The 26,695-nt window shown below is 36.1% G+C and overlaps 1 protein-coding gene across 35 annotated transcripts in view; it reads left to right on the top strand.

Moving 5' to 3' along the window:
* The window catches only part of LOC148674704 (syntaxin-binding protein 5), a 245,239-nt gene that overhangs the window by 83,580 nt on the left and 134,964 nt on the right, over positions 1-26,695 (top strand). For all 35 annotated transcript variants that reach the window (XM_088625141.1, XM_088625140.1, XM_088625138.1 and 32 more), the window contains exons 6-7: positions 15,151-15,214; positions 16,421-16,504. In XM_088625141.1, the coding sequence (XP_088481267.1) occupies positions 15,151-15,214; positions 16,421-16,504 (148 nt within the window). The remainder of the gene's footprint in view (positions 1-15,150; positions 15,215-16,420; positions 16,505-26,695) is intronic.

Genomic DNA, 26,695 nt, shown 5'->3' with positions numbered 1-26,695 from the left:
TAGTGATGGGGAATAGGAAAAACAATTTAAGGTTCACTCTAGCTAACCTTTCAACAGTAGACATTGATGATTACCCATCATCTAGTCAGGTTTGTGAGGCATGATGACATAGTGGTTAATGCTACTGTCACGTGGCTTTGCTGTCCTGGGTTCAGTGTTTGCCTTGGGCTTCTTTACTTCACATGGTTGCCCTATTTTTGAATGAGTGCTCTGTTTTTTCCTGGGAGGCATTGTCCAGTACTAGTTACCTGACTAAAGAAAAACTGGTAAAAAAAAAAAAGCATGATGGATCAAGAGGCCTCCTCTCATTCGTTGATTTTCTAGTGTTCTGTGATTTTAAGAACTTACGCGAAAGCCCAAAAACTTAGACTAACATAAAAGCTGAGAATTTAAATATTAGAATACAGTGTATGGATCTGTACAGCTGTTTTTTTCTGAATGTGAAAACACAGTTCAGCTATTAAGGTTTACTAAAATATAAAACCATTTCAGATGTAGAAAAGAAATAGTTTAAATACTTGAACAGCGGCACATGTAATTTCTGCTACAGTGTACCAGCTTTCTTTTAGCATAAGCTGACAAGAAAGAAAGAAAGCCCCAAGCTTTCTGATGTGCTGCACAACAGTGATAATGTACAGTATATGTCTATTATCTACAGTTTGAACAGAAGGAGTGGAAAGAAAATAAGTCATCAAGATCATACATGAATAGTATCAGACAGATTTGCGACTGAAGCCCCATGAAACAACAACAGTGCTTTCTGTAGTCCTGACTTGGGGAGGCAGTCCCACTATTTTGAATTTTACTGTGTTGCATAGAGCATTGAATTACTATATGAAACTGATAGTGATTTTTGTACTCTTTTTAATTAGGTAGGATGACTCTAGTAGTATATGTACATGATTTTAAATATTATTTTGCTTTACGGTTTTATTGAACATTTATCTTCAGCACATATCGGAAAACATGAGGTCAGAGTGGCAGACTTTTTGTCATGTGAGCTGCAAAGGAGCGGCATTTTGGCTGTAGACTTCACCTCATATTCCTGGTCTCTCCTTCATTCCAGAGTGCATCTGCCAAAGGCTCCCCAGCTGAAACAATGTGTTTTTCTTCCTTCTTTTTATTTTTCAGCATGAAATTAACCTTTACTTTTTCTTCCAATCAGAGAAAATACTTGATTATGAGGTTAGGTGCTGTTAAAACAAAAATGAGCTCAATGTCATGGAACCCAATCTGTCATCTTATTTGTTGACTTGATTAGCAAGTAAATGGTTTGTGATGCAATTAATTTTTATGTGGAAACATCCGCTTGAAATTGATCAAAGCAGGGTGTTTGAACCTTTAAGTCCCCATTTCCTAAAAGTTGTTCATCTCACAATATCCGAGGCTTAAGATCATAAATAACAGGGAAATTAAGAATTAAGTATAATCTATAACCCTAAATTATTTGTTTATCATTTTGCTGTAGAAATTAAGATAACTAATCTTTTAGAATGCAGTAGTAATGTCTACCATAGTAAATGATAGGTGATTGTCCATTTCAGTATGTTTTCTTGTTGCATATCCAATGACTTGACTTTTTTTTATAACACTTTACCATAGGTTTCTGCTGCTTGTTGTTGTTTTACCATTATATCTCTGTGCTTTAGTACACTCAATGACTATGGTTCTATGTTAACTTGTAGTTGACTATGGTACTATGTCAACAGATTGTACTCTGGTTACCTCTTCATAAGAGACCTTTCACTTTATTCTTTTTAAGAGCCTAAAGCTGTGGCAATGGCTCCTGATGCAAACTTTGTAATGCTGGTGAATGAATGTTTCCCTACTGTATGTCAACAGGCATTTCCATTTTTAGTAGTTTTACGCATGCTACCAACTCACAAGAGATTTCACTGTAGGTCGATTGAAAAGAAAGTTGGTTGGCAGCTTATATTTATTTAAATATATGTGGTGTTGTAAATGTCTGCTTAAAATATCAGATGCAGTAATTTTGCATTCATAAACAGTGTTCAAAGTGATATCCACTGTCTTCAGAATTAGTTCCTGTCTGCACTGTTAGGTTCTGCTTTATAGTGAAAACCTTATCTTGTCCTTAAAGACTCCTTGCCTCCGGAAGGGTTTCCATAGAAACTAGGAAAAAGTTGAAGTAACAGGATGTTTTTTTCTTTATCTTTTGAGATTTCCACATCATTGTATTGCATGTAATATCATGAGTGCAGTTCTGTTTTAACAAGGACTGACAGTAGTCTGACAAACCAACATAATTCTTAAGTGAAAAAAATCCCCCTTGTAAGGCTAGTGGTGATAACCCCTGTGTCCTGGCTAAATTCCAGTCATGTCTTCCTAAATGTTGCTCAGTTCTCTGCCTGTTAAGTTGTGTACTGGAGCTACAGGTGCATAAAGACTGCTGCACAGCAACTAGGTGAACAGGGCTCAGCTCTTCAGTGGTACAGTACATAAAATGGGTCCCTCCTATACTGTATGTGAAGTGTATTTGTTTTGTTAGGGATGAGAAGCACTATACAAACTAGTATTTAAAAAGTATTTAGTTCAATTTGTAACCTAGATTAAATGCCCAAATCATGATTACTATACATACTCATATAGTATATTAGTTTATTAAAAAAATACTTAAACCATGAATGAATAACATAAATGTTATGTGCTGGTCTATAAGAGATGCATTCTGTAGCTGTATAAAGGTAATTAATGTAGTAGTTTAGAAACAAAATGTACTGGTTATTCTTTTTTCATTCAGATTTCTCCACTTAAAGCAATGCTGGAATACACTCTAGTGGAGAATGCCAGTTAATGCCAGTTAATGCCAGTTAATGCCAGTTAATCGTTTGCACTAAACTAACCAAATTGGCCACCACGCTAAGACAATTAAGAAAACTCATTATTGCCTGCTGTACTAGGCAGTTTCAGAGTTACCACCCACCATTTTATAAAATGTTTAAGGGGGTGCAACTAAAAATTCAATAATTATATCATGACAATGTGCAAAGCACCTTTCATAAAATAATAATAATAATTATTCCTTACACTTACTGTATATAGCACTTTTTTGGACACTGCACTCAAAGCGCTTTACAGGTAATGGGGACTCCCCTCCACCACCACCAATCTGCAGCATCCACCTGGAACTATATGCTGTATAATGTCAATATGTAGTGAAACAATCCAGAAGGTATTAAAGGTAGTGGAATAGAGTACAGATATCTCGGTAAGCACAATTCTGTTGGCTGACTAATTCTGTTCTACCTAAGCTGAGCTCCACAGATCCAGCCTTTATACTCATATGCACAGAGCTGCACAGGACATAAAAGGAACCTCTGTATGGTCGCTAAAGGAGCCTCATCATTGGAATGTTGCTGGAAATTTACTGTACTATTCTGCTTGTAAAACCATAATCTGAAACCTGCTTATCAGTTCTTTATTTCATTGTTATAATGTGTTGCTTAATATGCCATGTGTAAAGTCTATTTTTTATTATTGGTAGCTCAATATGCCATGAATGGATTTTGTTACCATGATGTGGCTATAAAAGACTGAATTGTATGAAAATGTATTTTAATATTAAGAGAGATGTTAATTATTCTTATCTCATTTTGCTTTGTGTTGTGGTAAACCAATAGGTTTTTCCTTGTGGAAGGTGTCAGATCTGTGCTGATATCCATATCTTTGTTCCTATTGATGAGGTACCATTTCAATGTTTGAATCTTGATAATCTCAATATCTCTCTGGTGATGAACCCAGTATAACTGCATTAAAGATGATTTGAGGCTGTAACAGACAGTGTGTGGTGCCACTTGGAGGTTTGGTTAGTGGATTCTATAGTTGTTTTTACTATTTTTGTCCCTCTTTTAACTAATTTCTTCTAACTTGGCAATGCGGCAAACAGTCTGAGAATTACGGCCATTAATGGCATTGCAATCCCTTGGGGAAATGCACAGTTCAGCTGCTGACATAGAAAATTTAGATGAGCCCAGTTGCGTGTCCCTGAGTACAAATTATCACAGCCTTTGTTAAAACCTCAAGAATGATGAATAAGGCTTGATTTCAGCAACAAATTAATCATATAGCCAAACAGTCTCTACTATTTTAAGAAACATATTAATTACCCTCCTCTTGGCTTGGCCTCAGCCATCTGCTTGACTTATTCTAACTGAGGTTTATGGATGTTCCTTGGGTTATGACGACACATGAACACCCTAAATATTCCCAGGTTAGATAACTTTATTATGAGCTCAGACAATTTGCTTTAATTAATGTGCACTACATGTGTGCTTGCCCACCCAGGCCAATCGGTCAGTAATTACCTTAACAAACGGAGGGCTACGAGATGATTACTGTTGACTTATTGACTGGTGATGTAGGTTTCTGAAGCAGAGTTAAGAGCAAATAGATACATTTTATAGTACGCCATCAAAAATGTTGGAAAGTAAAAATAAAATGCAGGCTTTCCCAGTGGTGTGTAACTCAAGGCTCTGACTTTGATTGTGCTAACTGTTTTTTTTTATCTGTATTTATTTTAGGGTTGGAGTGGCATAAATCAGACAGAGAATATACAGTATAAATCAGACAAATCCAACATAGATAACTATAAAAGATTTAAAGAGCTGTCCACTGGTACCCAAGAAATGGTGTGTAAATAACACAAATTTCCCCCCAAAATCCACTCATTCGTTCATATACTATGATACAGACTTGAGAGCAAACCAGAGACAGACTCCTATTACACAACTGTAGCCAGCAGTAATACTGTACATGCCTTAAAAAAAGAAAAGGCAGCCATCTTGACCAAAAACTGTCCTCAAAGCTTTTTAAGGCAACTGTAATCTTTTTTTAGTTTCAGAACAAACATTAACTCTTATCTAGAATTTGTTAATTTGCTAGTGAGAAAGGATTTTAGCAGGTTGCTATTAGAAAGCATTGACTCAAGGTTGTTCAAAACAAAAGACTGAAAATTGGTAACCTTTGGTAACCATTCCCACAAATACAAATATGGGAAAAGTTACCAAGAGTTCTGCATATATCATAATTCTTCTCTATTCCATATCTGGCCTTTGATAGGTGTCCATGATGACGAACATGAAGCTGAATGGGTCCTAGTTGGACACAAGAAGTTGTGGTTTGAATGATGCACACCATCCTCACAAGATATTTGTGTTCTATCTTTCCACTTCATGCTTTTACCTAGAGCTTATATGTGCTAAAAGTCTAATATTACAATACATGAAATCATAGGTCATCCAATACAGAGTTCACAGGTTTCAGAGTAAAACTATTAAACTTAATATAAATTAAGCTTCAAATTTGTAGATAGTGAAATAAATAATAATAGGAAGAGTAAATATAGTAGAGATCCTGAAAGCTGGAAAAGGTTTTATAAATGTATAGGTCCTTAAACATTCAGATCCACCACTGAGCAACGATAGTTTTTATGAACAGGTCCACTAATATAGGAGGATTTTAGTTTAAAATAATGTTGCAGCTGAGGCCAAAGACTGAGAGTTACTGATTAGAGCCATGTGTTTTGGTGGCTAAAGTGAGACCTGAGGAAAAGTAAAATTGAAATGAAAGGGGAACACTGAAGATGGAATATCGCGTTCTCTGGCTTTTGGAATTTGAACTTCAAAAGTGAATTATTTTTTAAATGTCTCAGTAGCATGAGATGCAACATTTTGTCTCTAATCAGATGTGCATGGTCATGGTTGTAAACCTATTCACTGTACACCTTTGAACCTACCTAAACAGAAATAAACATTAACAGGTAGTCTTAGATAAGATAAATCGATCACTAGAAACAAATATAATAAAGAACTAACATTAGGGGGACTGAAAAAAGATTTTTTCAAACAAATTGTCACTGTGAATTTAGTTTAATAGAGGACTCCCTAATATTTTGCAGTGATCAAACGATATCTCTGGCATCAAGAATTAATTCCATGCTACACCTTATCCTTTAAAAGCAGTGGAATTAGCTGAATCATAGTGCTGTAAGGTTACAGGTGAGGCTGATAATCCATTCATGACACAAACATTCTGGAGTGGCTGGTGGGGATGATTGCCAGGTGCGGTCGAGGGAGCTTTGAACAAGAAGTTTACGTAGATTGAGTGATCGGCGATAAGAGCTGATCGGGCAGACGGAAAAAAGGGTACCGGTGGAGGGATCATCCTGTAAAATGGAGTAGTTGTTAATGATGGTCCTAGGGATAGAAAGTGTGTTAGGGTGGTAGGGAACCACCAAGGGAATGCGGTTGTGAGACCAGGAGTTCCTGATCGCATTGATGATCTGAGGGCTGTTTTTGGCCCAGGTAAGGGCCCTGTCGATAACCTGGGTGGGGTATCCTCTGTTGATGAAAAAGTAATGCATGCTTGAGTGCATGGTTCTGGAAATCCTTGTCGTCACTGCAGAGTCGACGTAGCCTGAGGAACTGTGAAAAAGTTTTTGGTGTGACTGGGGTGAAAAGAGTTGTACAGGAGATAGCTGTGTTAATCTGTGGGTTTGTAATAGACCGAGGTAGAGTCATGGATGTTTAATAGATAAATATATATCTAGAAATGGAAGAGCGGTGGAAGATATGTTAACTGTATATTTGAGGGATGGGTAATGTTAGTGAATCAATGCAGGAAACGCTCTAGCTGGTCATTCAAGCATGTAGCAGTACAGATGTAGTCATCGATGTAATGCTTGAAATTTATTGCCATATGTAACCGGTACATGTACTGGTACAATGGAATTCGTACTCACAGAAAGTCTCTCGATTGTTAAAACAAGTGTAAAAACACCAAAGTGCAGACAGTGCATCAAGACAATATACAAACAAACAGTAGACAATGTACAAGTAAACAAGTAAACAGTTTGAATGTAAACAATGCAGACATGTAAACATGTAAACTGGAGATGTGCAATAAATAAGAAATCATAATGAGGTAGATGGTGTAGGTGTGGTCCGAGGGGCATGGCTTAATGTGTTGGCCAATTGGACTGCTTGTGGAGGTCAGGGATAAAGCCAGTATAGGAAGCAAAGAAGCATTCTTCTACCCAGCGGACAAAAATATTGGCATAGCTAGGTCCTATCCTGGTGCCCATGTCGCGACTCCACTAACCTGCTGATAAATATCTAATGGATTGTTTTTTCTAAAAACTGAAGTATTTATGAAGGTATTCCTGATTTCGTTCACAATTACCATCCATTTGTTCCTAAAGTATATTGGCCTTCCGTCTTATAATTATTGTGCTGTTTTTGAGGTTATTAAGGTTATACTGAAAAAAAATGCCTAGAGACATAGATGTAAAGACTGCAATAAGCAGAAAAAGCTGGAGGGAAAAGCAGAATTGGAACAGATCTTGACAGAACAACAGTTCTTTTACAGCAGGTGGTGTTGTAGCCTGTTAATGTGCTCCTGTGTTGTTGATTGTCTTAGTTTTAGGTTTTTCTATGAAATTAGAATTAAGTTGTGACATACGTAATGCTCTAATAAATTAAACACAAGGCAAAAGCGTGAGTAGTAAATGTAAGGAAATTAACACGTTGAGAGTTGAAAATTCGTAAAGCTTAAATTTGGGTGAATTTAATCAGTTAAACTTTTAAAACATTTTGAATAAATAATGAATACCCAAAGTTGTCCTTAAACATGTAGGGTTCTTAATCATTGTTTTTGATTTACACCTATATACAACATGGAATGTCTTAGAACAGTAAGATTTTGTTAAAGGCCTGTGTTATTTTTTTTCTGATAGACTCTGTTATTTTAGCATGTTGACACTGGTCAAAAATTGGTTTTGTCATCTCGTCTACACCGTAACTTCAGGGTGTTAACAGGTATTTCATCTTACTCATTTCGAAATGTGCCAGGAACTGTGGGATATAATCATTATATTTGACAAATTGCATAATCTTTTCCTATATCCTCTTGATGTTAACAGAGGTATATCCTCTTTATGTTAACAGGAACAGCTTTGAAAGTATATTTTATAATTCTTTTTTGTTAGACTGTAAGTTTTGTTAGACCGTGTTCACTATGGGTGATCAATATCACAGCTGCTGCTTGTTAACAACTGCCTGTGTGAAAGGCTGCCCTTTAGTGTCACTTGTTTATCTTCAATATAACCCATTGCCTCTGCAAAAATCCAGCTGTTAAAGTGATAATTGATAATCAAAGGATATAACTTGAGCTAGTGGTTATAATTCCCTCCTCATATTCATTTGCCCTAAACCCAGTATGGAAAAACACAATCCTTAGTTGTTCTACCGAAGGGAACTTTTTCTGCTGATGTGGTGTAGGAAATGTAGCAATATCCTATGGTTTGTCAGCTCTTTCCGTTTCAGTGAGTGAAGCAATGCTTTGATGCTGAAAAGGAGAAGGCCTTAGCTGCTCCTTGTGTGTGAGTTTGTGAGCCCTTCACAAAGAATCCCAGCTGAAGCGTGTCCCGCGGCGCTGACCTGACAACAGCAGGCAGACCCACAGCAGTGAATGCTAGGATCCGTACAAACAGAAGGGCTTTGTTTACAGAAACAAATGAAGAAGAAAAGAAGTGCTTAATTATACATGGCATTTGCATTAAATACCATTAAAATAAGTCTGTGTTTTGATCTAAAGATGAGCTGAAAATGTAGTAAATGAAGGGAGCTCTCTTGCTGCTCAGTATGTGCTGCATGTATTACAGTATGGACTTAAAGTGATTGTCACACCTTTTTTGCAAATTGACTGTGTTTGATTAAGTCCTTTTTTCACATGTTGAGGTGAGGTTCAAAGCTGTTTATTTTTACAGCTTTCTGTTTTTTTTCTTATAAGATTCATTTCACAGGCAAAGTTTGTGGGCAGGACAGAGACTGACTCCTTGAATGAATATAAGCTAAAATAATGCTAACATCCATTTTGTAGCAGAAATATTCATTTTGGTATTAACCTACTGTATATTTATATGCATATATGTACAAAGATTTGGACAGAACAAAAAGCAACCGTTTAGGAGTAAAACTTTTAAATAGTTATTTTATAGGGCTTTCATCTGGTCTATTTTGATTTAAGACAAATAAGGGCATAAGGTACAATATCTAAATGGCCATTTCTGCATCCTGTGTGTTTTGTGATAGAGCTATTGAATGCATATGTAAGTATGTGAGATAATCTTTTATGATTTTATTCCCTTTTATGAAAATGCAGAAGCACAAAAGACAGGGTTATATTGGAAAAGTATTGTTTGGTAAACAGTATGTGTTAAACTAAATTTAGTTAAGTTAAAAGTCCTGATAATTTTGGATAGAGAAAAAAATAATGTGTAAATGACTGCACTCTATTGCAAAGAGAAAAATATAGAGGAACTAAAAGACAACAAATGAATATTGGAGCATTAAAAGATGTATATTAATTCAGATGTATATTAACAAAATCTTTTGTTTTTCCATTATGGTATTTCCTAAAAAAATATCAAGAGTCATCGTAAGACAAAAACTAAGATTAGTGTTTACCATGTTAAACTTTAGCGAGCTGATCCACAGAGCTTAACATCTCTTTTTAGTCACATAGGCAGCAGACAACACTGCAGTGGGATTCCAGGGATACTATGCTGGCTTTGTATCCAGTCATACAGTATATGTGTTTTTTAAGGAACGTACTCCTGTCAAAGAAACGTTTCTGAACATTGCTTTACATCACACATCCTGGTGTTCTGTACACAAAGCCAGAATGGCTGTGCAATATAACACTCTCTAGGGTTTGTTCCTCTAGCCTTTTTGTCATACACAGCTATTTGAAGTGTGGATTCAGCTAGAAAGCTCCTTTAAATTATCAGACCTACATTTATTATCAGGTACTGTAGAACTGATCTGGTTTATTTTTCTTTGAACGCTTCATTAATGATTGGTCTGTGTCTTTGCAACCTATGGTTGAGAACCTTCTAGCTTCTTAGTAGAAGGCGAAAAGCTGTACTTCGGTTCAAGTAGTAGCAGAAACCAAAAATTAAGAGGGAATATTAGATTTAGTTTTAATGTATATTAAGCATGAAGTGAAAAGTGTTTGATTATCCTTACAGGTATAGTATGCCACAGGGTTTTTCAAATTTTTGAATGTCCTTAATGCATAATTAAATTTCTAATGCAGCAGTGTATATATATATTGTATACAATGCTATACAAAATGTGTATGCAAATTTTGATTTTTATTCTAGTGAAATTCTATTTCTGTTCTTAATATCAAACTTTCTGTAAAAAATGGGGAGTAACATACACTTATTTGTAAAAACATGTTTAAAGTCTGATTGCCAGTTAATAGTAATCTGGTTACTCTTGCCTCTTATCAGTCTCTTATTGGGGCTTGATGAAACCTGTCATCTTCACATTCTCACTGCCTTTCTTTTTACAGTGTATTATGATTTACACAGGTATTCTCTTCATCTTCATTAAATCAGTAGCTTTAAATTTAAATTTGCAGCCAATTCTGGGGGTGGGTATCTGGGTATGCTGAGATCAGAGGTGTGCATCTATCTGGGGGCCAGGTATAAAAAGTAATTCCACGGTTTATGCACCACTACCTATTCTGCATGCTTGTGCCCTTTTGTAAGAAAAATATTCCATACTTTTATTTTCGATTGCTTTCAGTAACTTAATAACTTATGAATCAGGTCTTTAACTGGTTAAGTTTATCTTCAGTTGTTAACCAAGTTTTTTTTCATTTTTATAAACTTCCTAATAAGAAAAATACATTATTTAGGTGAAAGTGCAGTTTAGATAAAATGCTGATTATTTTACCTCAGTTCCCCTAAGTGTATATTTTGCCTAACAGTAATCAGATTTTCTGAAAAAAGACATTCTAGTAATATTTAGTTATTTGTTCTAAAAAGGCCTCAGGTGGTACATGCAACACTTAGTTTAAAAGTTAGTAAACAAAATGTTAAATATATCAAACTTAACATTGTTACAGTTTGATATATTTACCATTACAGAGCACTGCTAATGCATAAAAGCACTGCTGGAATAAAATCTCAGAGGCTTGTTCACATTTGACCTTGATATATGTCAAAGAGAAAAATAAAGAATTCTGGTGTCTGGCTTTCTTCTATTTTTGTTTCATTTGATCCTTCAGGTTGCTTAAGCCATTTTATTAACACCTGCTATGAAATGCCAAAAAGATCTGAACGGTTGGCTTGTTTCCAGAAAGTGTAAGGAAGATATATTTCTGATGCACTGGACAGGCAGCGTAATTCAGAAAAGAGATTAGGTGTCATATTTTCATTTAGCAGTAGCAAGTGCCTGAACTGGCATTGTCAGAGAGAATCCACATATTTCCTATTACGGCAGCTCGAGCCTTTAACCTTGGAAAAGATTTCATTGCAGACATCTGTACTCTGTCATCTTTACTAAAAACCAGGGATTAAATGATGTTTGATACCTAAACTCAATTGTTGAAGTATTTAATAAAAATGCACGGTACTTTACTGTATACAGTACATATCCTGGTGTTCTGTACACAAGGCCAGAATGGCTGTGCAGCATGCCACTCTCAAGGGTTTGTTCCTGTAGCCTTTTCTGACACATACTGTAGCTATTTGAAGTGTGAATTTAGCTAGAAAGCTCCTTTAAATATCAAATATTTAAACATATACAATTCCTGTATCTTATAGTGTAGTTGTTCTCCAAGCTGCTTACTAGAAGTAGCACTTGCTGTTTGGAATGCTGACTTTGAGACTGCGGCATCAGACTCAGTGATTGATATGAGTCTAGCTGAAGGCCCCCTGTGACCCTTCGGCAAAGGTCTTTGTTTCCCTACACTTTCTTGCTTGTCTCCTCTTGGAGCTCTGACTTCATGCACTCAACCCCAGGCCTTTGTCGATCATGTCCTTGTCATGAATCTGCCTTGCTCTTCTGAGATCCTGGAAAAGTCACCTTCATTGGTGCATTGGGCTTGCAGGGCAAAAGAAGAGCCCCCCCCAAATAAAAATTCTGATGGTCTAACACACATTGCGGAGTAAATAGAATCAGAGCCGTGGAATGTTTTTTAACAGTCTTCAGAAGAGCCTAAATCTATTGTACTCATTAAATATTTACCACTGTTCTCATTTTGCACCACATTTTATCACAAAAGCTTTAAAGCCTCCCATGGGTTTAGGTCCAGTGCTGCTAAATTCACTTTAGTAATTTCCTGCTAATATATAAAACTTGGAAACTTGTTTTGCAGTGTACATGAAAAAATGTTGTAACAATTCTTTGTGTGCATAAATCCCTTCTTTTTTGTTTTTCTTCCATTTGAAAGCTTTCCTGTCTGTATTCCTGAATATGCAGTGAATACATGTCTTGGTTTTGTTTCATATACTGTTTTCTTTGTAACTGGAGTTAATGATTTTATGATGTTTAAAATCTTTTCCATAGTGAGATGTAAAACCAATATAGTGTCATGGTACATACTGTACTGTACCAGTACCACTTATCATTTGCATTATTTAACTGTAAACCGAGTTCCTATAATGAATGAAGATCTAAATCTAATTGTCATAATCAATAAAACACTGTTAGATTAAACAAAATCAGCAAAACATGCAAAGTTGTCATACTATTATAGCAACATCTTTGAAGTTAGTGCCTAAATATCGGATTTAGCACTTTATTCTAATAGCAGCACTGTCACAGTGAAAAGACATTTGCTCTGCGACATCAGTTTTAGCTACATTATATCAGACAAATGACATTGCATTTTACATTCTACTTCTGCACTGCCTGCCTCATTTCACTGAGCCTGTTTCAGGCTCCTGCTTCTGTTACCATGGTAATCTGTTATCCAACATGGTTTGTTATCCGTAACAAGGCACTAGAATTAAGGTTTGTTATAAGCATAATGAATACAATAAAAACAGTGAATTAAATATGTGTGCTGTTTAACATGATAAAATTGAAATATTCTCAGCAACTTAATTAAATAAACCCATTACATATCAAAAACACTTAAACCTCTTTGTAATTCTGTATGCTCATTATTTCTTAAAGGTGGTAGTTAATGCGGGTTTTCAGAGTGATCTATGAAAGTGTATATATTAGAGCCATCTAGTTCAGAACCAAATTCTGTTCATTCCAATATTATTTTCAGTTAATACATTCTAAACCCAATACTGATGGTTTGCACTTAGTGGATCTTGATATATCTTTCTCTATCCCTCTCAAATAAATACAGTAGACATTGTCCATTTCAAATGCAGTCCTTGCAGTGAAGTTATGGGGAGGTACTGGAGACACTAGCTGCAACCACACATACTGTATAGAAGTCAAAGAGCACAAAATACAAGTACTTTGCTTTGTCTTTAATAGTGAAAACATGCTACATGATTTGAAGCTTTTCCTGTATTGTATTCTTCTGTAACAATGTAGACTTAAAAGCTTCAGGCCAGGTTCTATTTTCCACAGGCAGCATTTATAAACAAAGCTGTTTACATAGAGTATTTGAAACAGAATCTCTGAAATTTCTGTTTTATTCAAAGCAGTGCTTTTTAAGAGTAACAGGTGAAGGATATATAACGTTCCAAAATATGTGGATACATGTTGAGGCCGTTTGAGCTGATCTCATATGTATGAGTGGAAGGCAAAAGGGCATAAGGGACAGAGGACCTACGATGGTCAATAAAAAGTTATTAAATTAACTCATTGCAGCAGTTTCTTGCAGTGTTAGTGTAATTTGGCTGCTAGAGATGGCTTTCATAACCAGTTCATTTGGAGAGGGTGATTATGGGTAAATCAGGTTTTAGAAAATCTAAAGTAATATATATATTTTAAATTTCCTTAGTTTTTCTTCTCAATAGAATCCCAAAGGGCTTAAAAAATGGTAGGTTGCCAGCACCTCCTACAGCACAGTGTCTCCCAGTCAGTCTGTTCGTGTTATTATCAGGAATCGTAATATTGTATTACAAAATATTTTATTGCTTTATTTTAAAATCTGTTTTGTAATGATTGCCTGTGTCACCATTGGCCCAAATAATATTGTATTTCCTACTGTAAGTGGATACCATCTAATCACAATTACATTTCTGCCTCTGAGATGACCTCTTTTTGGAATGAGACTTTCCTCCATAGTTGTCGGTGCTTGTTTTAAGCATTGTAATGAATTGATACTTGACATGTATCAGTGACTCCATTATGTTCCACAGTAAGAAGCCAAGTACTCTTCTCTGCAGTTACACCTCAGACTAGATGCTTTGAGTACAGAGCTCACAACAGCAGTTTACTTATTCAGCAAGAGCTGCCCAGTTAACCTTGATACAAAAGCAGATGACAGAACCTAAGTCTTTTAAATTATGTAAATTACCGAAGTAATCTGTTGTTTCGATGAATTATGAATCTGCATCGATTGAACCTGAAAAAAGATTTGATAAGTCACTGAAAATTTTCCTTTTTCAAATCTTTTTCTATGTATTGTACACATACTTGCTGTAAATGTTTTGATAAGCTCTTAAAGAGTATCAGCAATCACAGTATAAAATAACTGCTTGAAGTTGTCTGTTTTTGAAAGAATCGGGTTTAAACAGGTAATGTTGCAGCCCTAAAAAAGTTGTGTTGGCCGTTCTGTTCTCTGTTCTCTGTTCTTCTGTGAAAAAGGCCAGAGAACCCATATTCCTCTGCTCTGGGTTTAAACTGTACTGAGTTTGAGAGTAAATGAAGGATATGAATAAGAAGAACCCCAGCCTATGAAATGACAACATATTTCACTGCTGAAATATGTTTTTTTTAATATATTGCCATTCTTGGTGAATTTCCTGGTAAATAATACGTATTATGGAGCTGGGAGGATATATTAAATAGGTTAGAGTTCTTTATGGTATGTAAAACTTACATGTAAAACTAGAGCACAAACTATACATGCAATCAGTACAGAGAGCCAGCAACTTACACATTATAAACAGGCACAGACTAAAATCTCCAAAACTGGTAGCATTGTTTTTTTGTTTCCAAAGAGAACTTCTTCCTTCAGGACTTTGTGGCAGATTAAATGGTGTTTTTTTATTTATGTTGGAAGGCCTGGAAAGCTGATGGAGTGTGACTTTGTGAGTGCCACTTATGTAACAGTGCTGTGCATGCTTTGCTCTCTAATCTTCTGTTACATTAAAGATGTTGCTAAGACTTTTCTGTCACCCCTCCCTTCTCTCTTATTTTTCAGATCTTCTAAGTCCCACCCAGGACCAGTTGTCCACATAAGCGATAATCCTATGGATGAAGGAAAGGTATAAATCTAAAATCACATTAAAATGTTTGTCAAAGCACAGAGAACCAAAAGCATTCTTTGTTTTTAATATCAGAAATGTGGGATAAGGGCCATTTAAAAGCAATTTAGAGGTATTGTTCTAAAAAAAATCCTTAGAATATTTGGATTGCTATAATACAGCAGTATTATAGCACCTGTGTCATGACACATCACACACTTGCAGATAGGTATATGTATAAATGTATGTATCCATTTATACACATGTGTGTACTGTATGAATGCATTTGTTTTGGAAACAACTAATCCAAGGCTGTAATAGAGAGAATACTGTAACAAACAGTAACCTGAAATCATCACCTTAATGCCACTTTTCAGTTCAGTTTAGGAGAGGCCATCTGTCATAGCTGAAGAACATGAACATGAAGGTGTAAAATTAATAAGAACTATATCATGTTTAGGGGGAAAAGCAAGTGATGCTTGTTATTCACATAGAAAACTGAGTAGTTAACATAAATCCTTTAGTTTCTTAAAAGATCTTACATTGATAAAACATTTCAAATGGTCTCTGACTTCCCTTTATTCTCAGTTTTCCATGTTTTCTGTTCTGTAATTCATAATCATGACTGTTACACTCAAACACAAAAAAATGTAACCAATTGAATTACTTTGCAGATAAGAAAGTATATCTGTCATTAAAAATATCAGTGTTATCTTTGCAGCAATTTTGTCCAGATTGAAATTAGTGCTCAAGGATCCATTAAGAAAGTCAAGAAGAGTGATTGGTTGGGTTCTTAAATCTTTCGTGTTAGAATTCTATCACCTCAGCAGAACTCAGTTGTTTAGAAAAAAATGAATATTTAATGTTAAAGGATGGTCTTCCAATTTGTTTCCTCTTGAAAAAATTTTTTGAGGGGCACTTGATATTTACAATTATGTCAAATGTCCTTTTTTAATTTAACGTTTTATTCTGATCAGGCTATGACTGATCATAGATTGAAGTCATAACAGAAAAATCCCCAATAAGTCAGGTTAGAGAGAGCTTTAAAAATGATAAACATGCTGGTAAATGTTTAAACATGCTGCTAAGCACGTTGAGAAGCCACCTTTAAAAGCACTATATAAAATAGTTTATTAAATGTGCATTTCTCTTTCAGAAGGCAATGTGTACATGTTATGTTTTCATTATGCTAAAGCAGATGTGTTATGTATGTATTTTTTATTGAAGCTTATCATTGGTTTTGAGTCTGGGACGGTGGCATTATGGGACCTAAAATCGAAGAAAGCAGACTACCGTTACACTTATGATGAGGTAGGTACATCAGTAGCATACCATATTTCCTTTCAGAATATATTTCCAGTTAATAGATATAAACGTAATAGTATGTGTTTTTATGCTAAATTAACACCATGAGAATTTGTTCTACACAAGCTGGCCTGTCAAAAATAGAAGTGAAATAATGTAAATGGGCATGTTGGGTGTGACAGCACTTTATAGTATGTATTACTTCCTTTTGTAATACACCGTCAAAGGAATGATATGTTCTGGGAAGATTTGATGATCTTCTACAGTGTAACTATAACTCCTCCCAACTACTCTTTTATTGCCATTCTCTTGCTTTATAAATTAAACCTATATTTTTCACATGTAAAGATACCTGTGAACACAAATGCAGTTTCTGCAGGCCATCTGGAAGCTCTTCTCTATTCCAGCAAATGAAATATCTTCAGAAAGCTGCATCTGAAAAAACACAAGGTTTCAGTGGAAATTTTTTAATAATTTAGCAAGACTGCTTTGCAAAGTCTATCCGAATTTTTTGGTTTAGTTAGAATAGCTGATTAACTTGACACATAGAAATATTTATACATTTATATTGGCTTATAGAAAAAGTGAACACTCAAAAAAACTTACAGACCGCACTATGCAATTGCAAGTACCATTTTTCTATAATTGTGTGCTTTCTGTGCCTCTTTTTGATTGATCTAAATAGAGGTTTTTATTCAAGTCTTTTGAATGACTCATTTTTGGAAGGCTGTCCCAATGCTAGATATACTGTACATCACTTGATACTGAGAAAGCACTGCAGGGTAGACGAATGGCCTTGTAAAGTGGAGATCTTTAGAATTCTTCCCATGTTTAAAGGATGCCATGGAGCTTGTCCAAAATTACCTAACCTGTATTCTTTTGTTGCATTTCTTGTACACAGTGACAGACATTTTAGAAGGTTAGAATAAATATTCTTACTGGGGTTCTTTTAAAAAAAAGATGTCAAGCACTGTCCCTAGCCTACTTGAGGTGAAACCTACCATTGAAATTGAAAAATGTTTTGCCACAAAAATATAACATTCAAATGAAAATGCACTATTTCATTGTAATTCACATTTTAATTTTTACTTATTACTTGTTCCTGTTTAATATTAATTTAGTGTAGGGCTTTATGATCTGATATAATATTGTAAAGTTAAAGCAAACTTTCCAGTTTTCTTCTATTTGGTGCTTTTTAGCTATTAAGTGGTCACATTCTTATCTTTCATTTCCATAGCCAAATAGTTGCTAGTTAAATGTGCTGACTTAAAAGGTCATTACTAAAAGGTGATATTTTTGTAACTCACTCAGGAACTGAATGAAATGTCCCTCCCCCATGTGATTTGTGGCATATTTATCATCTATGTTTTAAGTGATTTCTAAAAATGTTATATAGTATTGACAGTCTGACACTTCGAATATATATAAATTGATCTGTGCAATTTGATATCTTGGATAATGAAACACTAGTATATTTGTAATGTCAAAATGTTTGGCTAAGAAATATGTGGTTGTATTCATTTTTTTTGTTTTGAGGAAAAAAGCTTGCAAAAGATTTTAAATCTAATTATAATTGGTACTGGGTCAATTTGTGACAGATCTTTATGTGCAGTTGTTTTTATCAACTTTCATGATGTACAGTAATTTTAATTTTAAATGTAAACATGGTTTGTACTGTTGCCCTTTGTTTGAAATTTAGACCAGGAAGTCTACAAATGTAGGTGAAACCTAAAGTCCACAAGTTGCTATTGAATGCTATCTGAATTCTTGTTTACAGAACTTGCTGCCATCAAATTAATATTTAGTGAACCAATAATTTAATAATTCTATAGTGCTAACCTATTAATCTTTTGGCAAATAGTTGTGCTTTTATCAATCCCAGTTCTTTCATAATTGTCAATTATACAGGAAAAATCCAGCCAAATCTGACTGATGGACACTTAAATGGTACCTGACTTGAAATACGTATGACCCATACCAAACGGGACCTTTAAACATGTTTAGAGTTTTCTTTTTTTTTTGCTTAATGTATCCTTGAAGGCATTAAAGTATTGGGTTTTCAAAAAGTACAGAACAAAGTTGTACACGTACTCCATGCTCATAACATTTCTATATTAAGCTTGTGAGTATATCTGCTCAATGCTGATGTGTTCTTGTCCCCTAGAGGCATTGGCTGCACAAAGCATTCACATTCCTAGTGCGTCATTCCTCAAGAGCCGTTACCAGATAGAGATGGTGCCTTGGGCCCAGCGTGCCATAGGCTTAGTGAGCCAGGTTGCATAAACATGCAAACCAGCATATTACAGAAGACCATTCAAACAGTGTTTTTTATTGTTGTAAAGATGTTTATAATTCTCTTGGTACCTAGTTGGTTTCCATGACCGTAATAAATCAAAAAGAAATCTGATATGTGTCTTGTGTTTCCATCAACCCTCTATCCTAGAAAAAATTTACACCAGAGAGTTGTAATCCTTTTTTTGGTAAATGTATAGTGAATTTGTGACTGATGTGTACCAGGCAACACTGTTGTTCTACTGAATATCATTTAATGTTTGTTTTTTTCTTAGCAATTACGTATTTCAGGAGAAAGAGGCACTCCAAAAAAAAGAAAAATAATCCAGGAAATGTTTCTTTCTTTTTTAAGGGGTTATGATGTTTTATCCTATTTCCATTTATTAAGGTATTTTAGGATTAAATCTTATAAATCTAAAATGGAAAGGGCTGGGCTGAGGATATCAGACCGCATTGTGCCTTTAACCAAGTCAGTACAATTTTTGGTTACTCTTACTATTGAATGTCATCTGAATTCTTGTGTAAAAAAAATGAGAGAAAGTGACAAAGGGGTATCCTCCAAACTGGATTTGGTAAGCCTTTTCTTCAGAAGGGATATACTGTACCATACAGTGGTGTGAAAAAGTGTTTGCCCCCTTCCTGATTTCTTATTTTTTTGCATGTTTGTCACACTGAAATGTTTCAGATCATCAAACAAATTGAAATATTAGACAAAGATAACACAAGTAAACACAAAATGCAGTTTTTAAAAGAAGGTTTTTATTATTAAGGGAAAAAAAATCCAAACCTTACATTGCCCTGTGTGAAAAAGTGATTGCCCCCCCTGTTAAAACATAAATCAACTGTGGTTTATCACATCTTTGGAAAGCTGAGTCCAATTTCTCTAGCCACACCCAGGCCTGATTACTGCCACACCTGTTCTCAATCAAGAAATCACTTAAATAGGACTTGCCTGACAAAGTGAAGTAGACCAAAAGATCCTCAAAAGTTAGACATCATGCTGCGATCCAAAGAAATTCAGGAACAAATGAGAAACAGAGTAATTGAGATTTATCAGTCTGGAAAAGGTTATAAAGCCATTTCTAAAGCTTTGGGACTGTGGGACAGCAAACCACAGTGAGAGCCATTATCCACAAATGGCGAAAACATGGAACAGTGGTGAACCTTCCCAGGAGTGGCCGGCCGACCAAAATTACCCCAAGAGCGCAGCGACGACTCATCCAAGAGGTCAGAAAAAACCCCACAACAACATCCAAAGAACTGCAGGCTTCACTTGCCTCAGTTAAGGTCAGTGTTCATGACTCCACCATAAGAAAGAGACTGGGCAAAAATGGCCTGCATGGCAGAGTTCCAAGACGAAAACCACTGCTGAGCAAAAAGAATATAAAGGCTCCTCTCAGTTTTGCCAGAAAACATCTTGATGATCCCCAAGACTTTTGGGAAAATACCCTGTGGACTGACGAGACAAAAGTTGAACTTTTTGGAAGGTGTGTGTCCCATTACATCTGGCGTAAAAGTAACACAGCATTTCAGAAAAGGAACATCATACCAACAGTAAAATATGGTGGTGGTAGTGTGATGGTCTGGGGCTGTTTTGCTGCTTCAGGACCTGGAAGACTTGCTGTGGTAAATGGAACCATGAATTCTGCTGTCTACCAAAAAATCCTGAAGGAGAATGTCCGGCCATCTGTTCGTGACCTCAAGCTGAAGCGCACTTGGGTTCTGCACCAGGACAATCATCCAAAACACATCAGCAGGTCCACCTCTGAATGGCTTAAGAAAAACAAAATGAAGACTTTGGAGTGGCCTAGTCAAAGTCCTGACCTGAATCCGATTGAGATGTTGTGGCATGACCTTAAAAAAGCGGTTAAGGCTCGAAAACCCTCCAATGTGGCTGAATTACAACAATTCTGCAAAGGTGAGTGGGCCAAAATTCCTCCACAGCGCTGTAAAAGACTCATTGCCAGTTATCACAAACGCTTGATTGCACTTGTTGCTGCTAAGGGTGGCCCAACCAGTTATTAAGTTTAGGGGGCACTCACTTTTTCACACAGGGCCATGTAGGTTTGGATTTTTTTTTCCCTTAATAATAAAAACCTTCTTTTAAAAACTGCATTTTGTGTTTACTTGTGTTATCTTTGTCTAATATTTCAATTTGTTTGATGATCTGAAACATTTCAGTGTGACAAACATGCAAAAAAATAAGAAATCAGGAAGGGGGCAAACACTTTTTCACACCACTGTAGTTAATGAATGAGAATTTATGAATGAGAAGATGCTTTTCAGCCTAACCTGTTCTGCTGAGTACCTATAGTAAACTGATCCTGCAGAGGACAGTCCCTTCAGCTCATTCCAAACATAATATTTTATTGAGACAGAAACAGTATTTTGAAATATAATCTCTTTAACTGGCTTTATTTTCTCATTTTTTATGTCATAAAGTTATTTCCATTCTATGTAATGTAAAAAAAAAGAAAGCTTACTTATCCTAGCCTTTAATGTGATTTGAGTGTGCATTAGCAGCTGAACTGTTTGTCTCATTAACTTACACTCTTCTGTTCATTAAGTAGTAGTATACAGTACATTAGTAAACTTGGTGGACAACACATATTCTCTATATAGTTCAAGTAGGTAGCTTTGTCAGCATGCATAGGCTGCAAAGGAACAAGCAAAGTTTCCATGCTGGAAACAGAAGTTAAGAAACACAATGTTTCGGCTGTTGAGCCTTCTTCAGCTGTGATATTCCCTATATGCTTAGAAATGTTGTCATAGCTCTGTAAATTGAACCATCTGCAGCCTTCCTACATTCTTGTAACATTGTTTTCATACTGTTGAATCCAGAGTGTTTTCATCAGGAGATTGAAATATTTTAGTTCTATCTCTACTGGAGCATAGAGATCCATTGAAGATACAGGATGACTGGTTTAAGAATTGATTATTATGTTCAGTAAGTGGCTTAATATAACAAAGTCTCACAGAAGACCCTGCGAATTCGTTCCTTCTAAAATATTGTTCTGGAATGTCACAACATATACAACTGTGACATGTCACAACTGTAAATATGTTGTGATGAAGGGATCATTAACTACAGTTTAACCACATTAAGCTTAAAAACTATTGAATAATTTTAAGATGCATGCCAGTAGTTATATCTGTTACTAGACATTCTTGTGTCTATATTTGTAATTAAACAAGAAGATCCATATTTATGAATGGAGATGATACTATGAGATTACTAACAAAACATGCTCTTTGCCTTTCGTGCAAATCTCTTGATTTGCTTTTGCAAGTTGCTAGTTCTCCTTTATTCATGCAACTACCATGTGAAACTATGGACAGTATATGATTTGAAAGCAATGGCAATGGTTTTATTTTTACATTTAGTAAACTGGAAAATTCAACATGACATTGGTTTGTAGAGCTTTTCAAGGGGTCTGTAGCTGTGATGCTTTAATACACAATGAATAAGCATGAGCTATCTTTAGCAGAAAGCAGCATCTCTGCCATTAGATCCTACTTCCTACTTTACAGTCACAGGTAGCAATGAAGAACGGAGGCTCTTGGCAACTAGAACTGCTCATCTGCTAATTAAGCCAAGCGACTGCTTAACAAAGTAACAGGATAAGACTTCTGCTTCTAAATCTATAGGATTTATTTTTTTCAGAAGTCCATTTATGAAAAGCACAAGGCGGTATTCTATGAATACTCAAAACATGGCTTTGCCCTTGTGTTTACACACGCATCGCAACAGTGCTTCTCCACAGGAGCAATCTGTGTCAGCACAGGAGGGTGTCATGCACTGTCTTTACACAAAACAGCTGGGAGCCTTGGAGAACAGTTAATTTATTATGTCATTTTAGTTATGATTGTTACACAAATAGCTGTTGCTTTTCTGGGACATGAGCCGAAAAGCAGAGGTAGTAAGTGATATGGTATAATGGGATGATAAAAGATATAAATACAGTATGTATAAAAAACTCTGTGTCTCTGCACAGAGGAGTTGAAAATACACACTATGGAGTTAGAAACATTATATAATGAGTATGAACATTTAATATGACTTACAATGGATTTTATTCTTCACTTTTTAATGAGTTCATTGCTGTCAGGTTAGTTAGAACTTCATTTAAAGGTCTCTAAGTTAGAGCAATGGCTTTCATATTGTTTTATCTTTAGTTACTGTATATCTTGGTGTTTACAACATACAAATTGTTCCCTTTGTGCCAGTCCTCACTTTATAATGTTAAAGGGATGTCTTTAAAAATTATTTTAATAATTTTCTTATTCAATGAAGGCTAATACCTTTATTTTAAATTGAAGCAACTGTTATGCAGATTAGAAGACATCTGATGACGTAAACTATTTTGTCACTTAGATACAAATCACAGAAAAAGAAAATGACATCAGATCTTCCCTGGTTCAACAGTATCATATTATTCACTAATCCATTGTGTGTTACTTTATGTTTATGTATCAGTGATACCACATATAAGTGTGAGCACTTATTTATCCTAATAGTTGGTATGACATACAGTATATCAGTAAATCAGACATTGGACATGTACTGTTTTCCTCCTAAGATTTCAAATGATAATTTGAGAATTTCTTTGTTGATTTGTATCTTGGGAATTAATGTCCTTGTCATTATACTTTCTTTGATCCCTGGAATGGTAGACAAAAAAACTCTTGAAATGCATCTGGGTTTGCACCCCAGAACTCAGTGTTATTGACTGTGTAGAATTCCTTTTGAGGTACTGGTGCTGTCAGAGGTTTATTTGGCAGAGGAGCTCAGTATTTTGCCATTCTTCTTTTATTATTACTATTTGTATTCTTTACCTAAGCAGCTCAACTCAGAAGAAAGTAAGAGAAACCATTTTAGTGGGAGATGAAAATGAGTCAAAAGACTGTAAGAAATAACTTCTAGGGAAACAATCTAGCCTCGGGGGGATTTCTTTGCTACTTGGCAAAATGGTTTCTATCCCTTCATGATAGTAATAGTATTGCGGGTTAGAAGGATTCTCATGTTTCTGCTATATTGTAATGGTTGGCTTTACTAAGTGTCATACTATATATATGTAAGAATTATATCATATTTTTTAGATTGACTGTTCTTCATTTCCAGGAATTGTTACAAATCAAATTTAATAATGTTCATAAGCAATCCTGGGGATGCTGAGATAATGCAACATTGTCTTTAGTTTGAATTAATTACAACATATTATAATAGTAATTAGTAATAAAGTTAAAAAATAACTTTAGAAGACTGCTGATCTTGGTAACAAAAGAATTTGTATTGACATCATGCTGACTTGTAATAGAGCTGAAGTTACCTATAAGGGTGCTAAGCTGCACCTCAGTCTGAAATTGTATGACAGAACAGTTAAAGCAGTGATGTCTTGAATGTATTTGTCAATATGCATATTTGTTCTGATCTGACCAATGCACATAGTTCCAAGAGGTGAGAACAGTTTTGCTTCAAATGTTCTTAAAGAACAGGAATGAATGTATAAGTCTGTCTTAGCTGATGGAAACTTCCAGATATCTTGACCGTTAACATGCTGAAACATAACTGAAACATACAGTGCAACATGGCCCTGGTGTTTAAATGGCCCTACAGTCATGTTTAAAACAGCTTATTTATTTTCTGTTTTCCAATTCAGTGATGGTAATGTGGTGCTGCCGGGGGAAAACAGGTGTAAAAGAGATGTAACTCACACCACACTGATCTTCTTTGTCCTTCGTCCGTATGTTTCCCAAGTCCGTTCCGTAATCCATTGCCAGTATCCTTAAGCGATCCAAATTTCCGAGCCCGTATGTTCACACTAATCCGCACCGTATCCAAGTCGTAATCCGTAAATCTTTGTCATATACCGTATCCAATAGTCCGTTATTCTTTAATTCCTTCCAGCACAATCCTAAACCTCTCTTCCTCCAAAACGCTTTCGCCTTATCGGCTTCCGCGCTGGCTCACTGCTTCTGGGGCATTTATATTCTGTTTCCTGACGCAGCTCACCTGTGTCTCATTGTTTCGCCGCATAGATCTTTTCCATCAGCGGGTCAGCTGGTTATCCTTGGCAGCCATCTTGCCTAGGTCTACATCTAGTATATCCAGTGTTTTGTTACGGAAATACCGGTTATAAATGACCCTTCCCCTGGTCCTCTTACATTCCCTCCCCCTGAGATCAGCCCCATCCTCAGGCGGTCTAGAAAAAAATAAACAGTGCATTTGGGAGAGGGCATCTACATTCCCTTGTTTCCTTCCGGGTCTATATACCGTTTGGAATTGAAACCTTTGAAGACTAAGTCCCCATCGTGTAATTCTATCATTTGTATCCATATTTTGTAACATCCAGGTTAATGGCGCATGATCTGTGTACAATATAAACCGTCTTCCTAATAAATAATACCTCAAATAGTCCAGGGCCCATTTTATTGCTAGACATTCTTTCTCTATGGTAGAATAGTGTTTTTCAGCAGGAATTAACTTGCGACATATATATAGAATAGGATGCTCCAGTCCATCAATTACTTGCGAGGGTATGGCTCAAATTCCAACGTCAGGAGCATCAGTTTGTACCACTTTTTTGAAGTCCGGTAACTGTAAGACGGGTTGAGAAGAGAGAGATGTTTTTAAGTTTTGAAAGGCCCTCTCTTCAAAGACGGTCCATTTTATTTTTTCCAGAGAACTTTGTTTAACAAGTCTTTGTTAAATCGTGCAAAGGTGCGGCAATGGAGGCAAACCCTGGAATGAAACATCGATAATAACTCGCAAGTCCCAAAAATGTTCGGATTTGCTTCTTTGTAGCAGGTTTGGACCAGTTTTTAATTAACTGCACCTTCTGCTCTTGGGGCATGATCAATCCTCTCCCGATCGTATAACCAAGATAATTGGCTTCCCGAGCCCCCAGACAACATTTATTTGGGTTGGCTGTTAATCCTGCTGCTCGCAAAGCTCCAGTCACTGCTTCCAGGTGTTGTAGATGTTGTTCCCATGTCGTGCTATGGATCACAAGTAGGCAGCTGCAAAATCACGATATGGTCTCAGTAATTGGTCCATTAATCTTTGGAATGTTGCGGGAGCGCCATGCAAACCGAAGGGTAGGACCCTATACTGATATAGCCCCCTAGTGTGGCAAAAGCGGTCTTGGCTTTGTCTTCTTCGGCCAGCGGAACTTGCCAATATCCCTTCGTAAGATCAAGGGTACTGATGTATCGGGCGTTGCCTAATCGCTCAATTAGTTCATCAATACGGGGCATGGTGTATACAGCGAGATCTCATATAACTGTTTGAAATTGTTACAAAATCGAATAGTTCCATCCGGCTTGGGGATCAGAACTATCGGGCTCGCCCACTTGCTATGGCATTCTTCTATTATTCCCATTTCTAGCATCTTTTCCACCTCTTCTTTAATCAATTTCCTTTAAGCTTCAGGTACTCGATACAGGGGTAGTCTTACCTTCTTCCCTGGCTCCGTGGTAACCTTATGTCGTATAAGATGAGTTCGACCAGGTGTCCAGGAAAAAACATCTTTGTTTTGGGACAGGAATTCTTGTAGTTCCTGTTTCTGAGCCAGAGCCAGGTCTCCCATGGCTACAGCTCCCGTTTCTTCTTCCAAAGGGTCAGGGGAGAAGTGGGTGAGCAAAACTTCAGTCCCATGCCATTTTTTCAATAAATTGATGTGGTAGATTTGATGCTGCCGTCTTCTGTTATGTTGCTTGACCTTATAGTTGACCGGTCCCACCTTTTGCACCACCTCATAAGGACCCAGAATTTACATTCTGGGGTTGGAACTAATACCAGTACTTTATCGGCAGGTTGAAATTCTCTCGCAATAGCTCCCCTATTATAAACTTGTTTTTGTTGAGCCTGTGCTTTCTCCAGGTTTTCTTTCAAAATGGGAACAA

This window comes from Lepisosteus platostomus, chromosome 3 (assembly GCF_059453375.1).
Source record: "Lepisosteus platostomus isolate fLepPlt1 chromosome 3, fLepPlt1.hap1, whole genome shotgun sequence".
NCBI classification, from domain to species: Eukaryota; Metazoa; Chordata; class Actinopteri; order Semionotiformes; family Lepisosteidae; genus Lepisosteus; species Lepisosteus platostomus.
This window is presented reverse-complemented; position numbering and strand designations above follow the sequence as displayed.